The sequence below is a fragment of the Octodon degus genome, unplaced genomic scaffold (assembly GCF_000260255.1).
Source record: "Octodon degus isolate 3935 unplaced genomic scaffold, OctDeg1.0 scaffold00090, whole genome shotgun sequence".
NCBI classification, from domain to species: Eukaryota; Metazoa; Chordata; class Mammalia; order Rodentia; family Octodontidae; genus Octodon; species Octodon degus.
The window spans coordinates 4,102,803-4,111,479 of record NW_004524666.1 but is presented as its reverse complement, the minus strand read 5'-3'; the positions used below and the strand labels follow the sequence as shown (position 1 = coordinate 4,111,479).

At 34.8% G+C, this 8,677-nt stretch overlaps 1 protein-coding gene, 1 long non-coding RNA gene and 1 pseudogene across 4 annotated transcripts in view; 1 reads left to right on the top strand and 2 right to left on the bottom strand.

Moving 5' to 3' along the window:
* The window catches only part of Lin28b (lin-28 homolog B), a 117,637-nt gene that overhangs the window by 35,822 nt on the left and 73,138 nt on the right, over positions 1-8,677 (bottom strand). For 2 of the 3 annotated variants that reach the window (XM_004637454.1, XM_012516071.1), the window contains exon 3: positions 2,104-2,288. In XM_004637454.1, the coding sequence (XP_004637511.1) occupies positions 2,104-2,288 (185 nt within the window). Of the gene's footprint in view, positions 1-273; positions 346-2,103; positions 2,289-8,677 lie in introns of all 3 variants that reach the window. The other variant, XM_004637453.1, reaches the window with a different exon arrangement.
* On the top strand, positions 615-733 carry LOC111818405 (annotated as a pseudogene).
* The window catches only part of LOC111818402, an 8,692-nt gene continuing 7,146 nt past the window's right edge, over positions 7,132-8,677 (bottom strand). Inside the window, exon 3 of the long non-coding RNA XR_002822399.1 lies at positions 7,132-7,142. This is a non-coding gene — a long non-coding RNA (uncharacterized LOC111818402). The remainder of the gene's footprint in view (positions 7,143-8,677) is intronic.

The window sequence follows — 8,677 nt, the reverse complement described above, 5'->3', positions numbered from 1 at the left end:
TTTATGTGCTATGCATACTTCCTTTGATGGTGACCTATTTGGTATTGTGGCTATAGATATCATCTTTTCTCTGATAATTGCCTAATTTTTATATTCAGCTCTAGAATTCCATACCATATATCCATCTGCCTAATCAATCTCTACTTGGATGTTCATTTTGTATCTTAAATAAATATGTCCAAAACCATTCTTTTTATTTATTGTTCTTTCTGTAGTCTTCCCCATCTTGGTAAGCAGTTCCTCCATCTTTCCTGTTGCCCAGGGCAAACAAACCTTGGAGTCATCCTGGACTCTTCTTCTCTCACAGTCCACTTCTGATCCATCAGTAAATCCTGCCGTCTCCACCTTCAAAACATATTGGAATTTTCGCTCACCACTTCTACAGCTACACCCCAGTCCAAACCACCACCATGTCTTTTCCCATAGCATTGAAAATATCACTTTCTCAGCTTTAAAGTTGCCTCTTCAAATTATGTTATAAGCACAACTGTTAAGATGATATCTTAAGAGGGTAAATTAGCTGTTTAACCTAAAAGTTTCAAAAACTTCCCATTTCCTCCAGAATCAAAGTTTTTACAATGATTAACAAAAAATCCTATTTAAAGCAATCTCCTATTGCTTGTTGGCCTTTTGACTAAGATCAAGTGTAGTGTCTGTTCTTATCAGTTTAAGGGAATGTCCTGTTATCTTATGCTTCAATTTCAGGCCTCTATTATTTCCTCTTCTACTCATTCCAAATTAGAAAAACATAAAAACGATTTTAGAATTATATTGCTAAACATTTAATCTAAATACAGGATTGCTTTATGTTGTGCTGCTTTACTTGTATGTATATATGTATGTATGTATTATTACTATTACATCTCTCTCTGGGAATAGAAAAACCTTTAATAGGAAGGTACATCAGTAAATTTTCACAGATGTTCATGAACTTTTTTTTTGTACAAAATGAGCTCCTAAAATTACAGGTAAAAACATGATTTATTTTCTTACTGGATGGCTTTTCAAATCAGATGGAAAAATAAGGACAAGGCAATAAACACTGTAATAATAGTAAGCTAGTATTCTGAAAAAGAAAAGCTAGATATCTATAATCTTTTTTAAAAATTCCATTACAATGGGAAGCAATAGTTAAAAAGATAAATTAACAAATTTTGTTTCAGTCTATATATTGGGGCTGAACCCAGTGTCTCACTCATGCCAATTACTAGTACCTGCTATATCACTGAGCTACACCCCTGGTCTGTTATAGTATATTTTTAACTTCAGAATTTGAAAAGCCAGAAAGCAAAATCACAAACTGTTATGCAGAGAATGGCAGACTTGTTTCCATAAAAATTCAAAACTTTTTAAAGGCTACTATCATTAAAACTCAAATGTTTCACAAGCTAAAAAAACTTGCTAATTTTTGAGACAAAGGGTTCTCATGCTAAATACACAAATAAATGAAAATGGAACTAACATATAAAAATATATTCAACCTCTATGTAATCGAAGGATACAAAAGAAAACAATGAGCTTTATCTCTTAAGATATATATATATATATATATATGCAAAAATAAGTAACTAACAACATTCAATGGACAGCAGTTTGGAAATAAGCACCAAAAATTTAAAGTGCCTATTTTTTTTAATTCAATATATTCACTAGCAAGTATTTATCCTTAGAATACAGTTAAGATGACTTTTAAAAAATGTACATGTAAGAATTCACATAAAGATGTTACTATTAAATTTAAAATACTAAAATAGTATAAATACCAATAAAAGTACCAATTAAAACAGCACTGTTCATTACATTAGATTGTTATATTCATACAGAGGGAATTTATATAAAGACATTTTCAGAAATCTTTTCAAAATACAGTAAGTTCCTAAACTAGCCAGGTGCAGTAGTGTATACATCCGTAAGCCCAGCTACTCTGGGGACTGAGGAAGGAGGACTGCAAGTTTGAGGTCAGCCTGGTTACACTGTCAGATGCTGGCTCAAAATAAAATAGTTGAGGATTTAGCTCAGTGGCAAAGTATCCCTAAGGGTCAATCTCCAGGACAGATTTGGATTGATAGATAAACAGAAGACTGATCCAAGTAAAATGATTACCTATCTCCCTTTGGTTTTCTTTTTTGTAGTGTCTTCCCTTTGGGTCTTCTTTCACTTCCTAAACAGGGGGTCCCACCAGGTCCTGTTACCCGTATTGATTCAAGGCCTTTGGAAGATTTTTTAAATGTGAATTCCACTGGTTCTCCTTCTTTCAGGCTTCTAAATCCTTCCATGACTAGCTTGCTCTGTAAAGAGTGGAGAAGGGATGAGGAAAGAAAGAGATCATGATTACCAATGCTTTATAAATTATCTTTGTAATTTTAGGATTACCAAAGCAAGATATTTTGTTATCCATTACAAAAGCATAGTCACTTTTGAAGTTCAGTGAAATTCAAATCATTTTAATCTTTCAATTATAATGATGACAGAGGGAAAATATATTAGTACTATTTTTCAAAGGCAATTTGGCAATATTTAAAACACTTTTTTAAAAAAATTAAATATGCATATTTTCTGACCCAACAATTCTACTTCCACAATTCTATTATAGATAAATTCACACAAAGGTTCAAAAAAAGACACCACAGTACTGTTTGGTAAAACAATGTCCATTTAATCTCTCTGATTATATAAATTAGTCATATAACATTATTAAGTTATTTAGGTTCTTTTAGATCTATATGCATTGATATGAGAAGACAAATATAGAATACTGCCAAGTAAAAGAAATTAAGACTAAAACACAAAGTGTCTACCACAATGCCACCTATATGAAGTTTTAAAAACATTTATGTCTGTTTCCAAAGACATGTGTCTGGAATGAGAGTGACCTTTTTCAAGTCCTTCTAGAAAGGTGGAGAACTTTTCTATATACTGCATTTTTTGAGTTTTCTTCTGATGGGAAAGAAAATTGATTTTTCTAATTTCAAAGATGGTTTATTGTTTGAAAAAAATCTCCAATTACAAAAATTGTAACCTTGGGCCAGTCAACAACTCAGTGCACTAAAGTGCCTGTTTAGGCAGAGCACAGTGATCCCTGGCACCTCTAATCCCAGCACTTGGGAGGCTGAAAACAGGAGAATCACTACGAGTCCAATCTATGTAGTGAAACCCTGTAGACCCTGCCCTAAATGCAGAAAAAAAAATTGTAACCTCAGCTTCAGATGTTTATAGGCTCTTTCAATTTTATTTTGTTCATCAAAGTGAATGTGCTGATTCAAAATACTAATAATTAAATCATTGATTTACTTCTTCAAATTCCTTTGTAAATAGCATGGAGATTATAAAGATTTTTCTGAACTTTTGGGGTGAAAAGGAAGGAACCATAACATGGCAGATATCAGTCCAGGCCTACTTCTTTCAGTATCAACTGATATATAGCTTTGAATGAACCATTTAATTTTTCTTATGTTTATCTTTTTAATTATCCCTTCTTATTGTAATGGAATTTTTAAAAGAGAAAATTATAAATATCTAGCTTTTTTTTTTCAAGCAATATAAATTCTGAGTAATAGCACCTCTGAAAAAGACACCCCGAAAACGTTTTGTGTTCAAGTAAGTTTGTGAAATGCCATGAGTTTTCTCCTTGTGCCTCTCATATTAGCATATTAGTTTCAGAAATGACCACCCTACCACACGGACATCAGAATAAAGCTTTTGTTTAACTGTGTTTAACCCAGCAATTTCCTGACTTAATTGATCCCAGAGCCCTTTCTTTATAAGTACAAATGACTAGAGTACTTAAGGAAACACTTCCAGAAAGTCTTCATTCCCTTCCCAGTCAAAGATTCCAAAGGCATCTGCTATGGCTTAGACATGGTTTGTCCCCTCAAGGGTTTCTGTGTTAGAAGCTCAGTCCCAAGGTGGCAGAAATAGGAAACTGTGGAACTGTTAAGAATCAAGGCCTTTTGGTAGTTCTTTAGGTCAGTCTGTTATATGCCTTGGAAGGAACTATGGGACACACTGTCTATCCGCTTCCTGTTTTATGATGTCTCTTGCTTTTGTATGTGCTTTCATCTGTCCCTGGACCTTCATCAGAGGCTAATCCAAGTGCTTAACTCACCATTTCATCCATCAGTGGATCTTGGACTTTCAACCTCTGAACTAAAAACTAAATAACCCTCTCTTCTGTATAAATTAGTCTACCACAGGCATTTTTTTAAACTAACAGAAAATAGACTAATAGAACAGCTTAAAACAATTTTACTCCTTATTCAGTTTTGAATGCCAGGGATTGATGATTTTTTTTTTTTTTTTTTTGTACCAGAACTTGAACTCACCACCTCATGCTTGCCAGGCAGGCACTGTGCTGATGAGTTAAATCCCCGGCCCTCTCAGGGATTGAAATACCTGAGGCCAATAGTGGTCAAAAAATATTAACTAGAAAAGACTAGAAAAAATGAACAGTGTATAAGTTTTGAACTGACAACACTCTGGGTAGTGTGATGAAATCTCCAGCCATCCCATTCCATCCTGCTCATGATATTGTAGGCAGCTAAATTAGATAGAAATATTATAGGCAGTCAGATGGGGCCAGGCCCGAACAAAAGATGAGATATGCTGCATCTGTGAGAGAGATGGATGCTCCTGCTGTGGGCCAGACCTAAAGACCAAAGATTGGAGCCGGGAAGATGGTTCAGTGGAATAAGCGCTTCCCTAGTAAGTGCAAGGGCCTGAGTTCAATCCCTGGTTCCGCCAAAAAATAAAAAAATAAAAATAAAGACCAGAGATCGAACAAATGCTTACCTCACTAAAGATAAGCATCTGGGATTGATCACTACCTTGAGGAACCCTGGAAGAGTCACTAATCCAACCATTACCTGCTGACTACCGGATGAACTCTTGTTGTATATTCACACCCACTTGCTACAAGACTCACTTCCCCATTCAGTTCTGGATTTAATCAATTTTACCTGAGCAATGGTGTCTGCAATCTCATTGATTGACGACAGTTTTGTCCAACCTCATGCCCACCTAAGCTAGTTCCCATGTTCTCCACCTAACAACTGCCTCAACACATGGTTTTACTCTATAAAAAGTCTCTGGAAGAGACACTTTCCCAGGACAACCTGCTGGGCCCCCTCTAGGACAGAAACTTTCTTTCCCCAATAACTATTCTGCTCTTAATCTCTGTTCCTACAATTCATTCTTCCGTTTTAGAGAACATAAACTTGTCCCAGGTACTTTTCAGGTTGGGAGTTTCATTTCCCTTGTATCAGTGAGATGAATTGTGCCTTCATATTGTGTATCTATTCTGTATACACTGCCTTCCCACTTAGAAGCCATCGTGAAGTTGGAATATGACAATGTTTGTGTTCAGAGAATCTTTATTTTACTTAATAATGGCCCCAAAGGACAAGAACAGTGATGCTGGCAGTTTAGCTATGCCAAAGAGAAGCTGTAAAGTAATTAAGTAAAAAGGTAAAAATTCTAGATTTATCAAGGACAGAAAATAATTATAAACTGAGGTTTCTGAGATCTTTGGCAAGGACAAATTTTCTATGCATGAAATTAGAAGGAAAAAGAATTCATTCTAGTTTTGGTATTGTGCCTCCAGTACGCAGAAATTAGTCACAGCACATGGTAAGTGAAGATGGCAAAGGTGTTGAATCAATGTATACTTTAAAGAAAAAGACACAGTACACATAGGATTTTGTACATAATGGTCTTCCTTATGAGGTCCTTGGTTTCAGGCATCCACTGGGGTATCTTGAAATGTATATCTCACAGATAAAGGAGGAGTACTGTAATCATAGAGAAGCTAAATCATTAGATGGAATGAATAAAAATACTCCAAATATAATGCAAAAGGAGACTATTACAGGTATACTTTTACCAACTTAATTTGATTTTATTTTCTTTTAAGATTATTGACATATATTATTTATAAATGAACTGCTTTTCCAAACCTAGAGTAAAAATCTGGCTCTTCTAGACCACTGAATTCTGAGTATTTATCATGGTATTGTGAAAGGAATATTTTTTATCCCTTCCACACAAATTAGTACATAAAGCAATATAGATTCATAATATTAATAATAAAAGGCCAGCGAAATAGCTCAGTGGACTAAAGCGCCTGCTTACGCAGAGCGCAGGGGTTGGGGTTCAATCCCCAGCACTACAAGCCGTCGCGGCCCAACCCTCGGGGCACACTGAGAAGGCAATTAAGACCAGGCGTGGTAGCGCATGCCTGTCATCCCAGCTCTTGGGAGGCTGAAAACAGGCAGATCACAAGTCCAACCTATGTAGTGGCACCCTGTAGACCCTGTACTAAATACAAATATACATTATATATATTATATATATTATACATATAATATATATAATATATATATATATATTTCTTACGAAAATATAGTAGCTTTCTAATAAAATGAACTTATAAAATATTTTCCCTTTGCTATTATAACAAAATAATTGTAATACATTGGGAAAGATTTCCTGAATGGTGAGGAATTAGCTCATTATATATGGTCACAAAATTCAACTTTTTTCTCTTGACCTGCCAATTTTTATTAATTAAAAGTCCTCCATTTTTCTGATCTCAATCCTTCGTTTGACTTAAACCATTTGTTAAATCTTGTGTATTCTTACTACATAGTCTTTCTGACCCATCCATTTCATTAGATTCCATTACCACACTCAGGTCCTAATACATATTTGCTAAGAGTATGAACAGTTTCATCACTGATGTTTCAGCAGCAAGGCCCCTCCCTAAACTGTAGTGTCTTCCATACCTGTGTACTCTTTAAATTTCACCTGCTGGACTCTTAACTAAAAAATCTACTGTACAAGTCTTAAGATTATAGATTACTCTTTGTAAGCTTGCCCCTACTTACACTTCCCATTTCTTTTTCCATTACTCTAAAACACAATCTCTTTGTTACTAAAACTGGCTGACTTGTATTTCCCAGATCACCTCTTCTCTGTACTCCAGCTTACTCTGATCAGAGAGACACATTCTTCTACTTATAGCTATCAAAACTTTATTCAAGCACAATTCAAGTGAACTTTTATGTCATCCTCCTCAATTACCCAAAGTTAAAAATCTTTCCTGTTTTATTTAATTGATTGAGTCTGCTTTTTTTGGTACCAGAACTCTAACTCACAACTTTGCACTTGCCAGGCAGGGGCTGTGCCACTGAGCTACATCCTTGATCCCTTAATTGATTCTTCTGTATAGCAATTATAGTGCACTGCTGTGTAAATATTGCAAATATTTGTATATGCTTTACATATTTATTCTTCTGAACTTATCTTTTACTGAATAGGGAAAGGTGATGTGTATCTTACATTTCCCAAAGTGCTCAAATAATGCTTGCAAATACTATCACTCAGTAAGTACTTAAAAGAATGCAATATTTAACACCAGGAGGAAAGTGAGGATTATTAGTTTGACTCTCATTTAAGAGCAACATCATTGAACTAAGTTATGAAAAATCAAAATTTCTGGCTTCTATATATAAAATAAGTTTGTTTTTTTTTAATGTCAGACATACGGCATATGGTTTATCACTAATAAAACGTGGATAGGATTACAATGGGTCAAGGCAAAAATACTACCCTCTCTCTGCTCTTAATATGAGCTATGCTCCTTGATCCTCCTCCTGCCTAGCTTTTCTAAGAGAATATCACTTATATTTGATACACTTCACAATCCATAATGCTCTGACCATCTGATCCAAGAACACAAGTCAAATATTTTCGAAAGATTTTATACAGGGCAGGATTTTTTTATATTTTGGGCTTACATTTTCCTCTACACCCCTGGTTTGGACAAAACAGAAAATATTCTATGTAGAGAGCACTACATCTATCTAATGAATAAATAAACAAATGAATGGCTGATATTTAAAAGAAACTTTCAACATATTTACTAAGATACCATGTTCTCACTGTGGGACAGTTCAATTCCAAAGGTACACATCACTTAGCTCATGTAACACCTCTAGTTTGTGTTCCTCTTCTTCTAACCAAATAAAGTTCTCTTTTTTCCTGCTTCTCTTTATTTCAATTTTTAAAAATTGATTTTGCCTCAAATATACTACCCAATAATACAAATATAGGCCTTCTGTTTGTCTGCTATACTCCTATTCCTCCCCTCAATTGTTTAGAATAATAAAAGGGATATGGAATTAAATGAAAACCGTCCAAATCTTTATTTGCCAAGTATTTCTGCCCAAGGATTCAAACAGAATAGCATTACCAGTTCGCCTGACACATGCATTTGTCTCTCCAACTAGATTAGGCAACTGAAGAGTTGCTACAGCTGAATACCTGATTCTCCTTGAAAACAATACATTTTTTTTTCCACTAGGAAGGACAAGCTGACTTGGGTTCAAGTAAGACAGATGCATGTGAAAATTTAGCAGACATGACTTTTTGCTATTCCTTAAAAAGCATCAAAATGAAAGTAAAATAATAAAATAACATGGATTCACAAAAAGAAAGAGGATGAAGAAGGTACCATCAACAGAAAACATAATTCAACATATCCCAGAAATCTAGAATGCAGACAGAAAACTGAGTTGTAAGCCTCACCTGAAAAAACTAACATAAGAAACTGCAGCAGACAAAGCAACCACTGTTCCCAAAAGAGACCTGGAAGACTGTGCTCAGACACAATTTGTTTTTT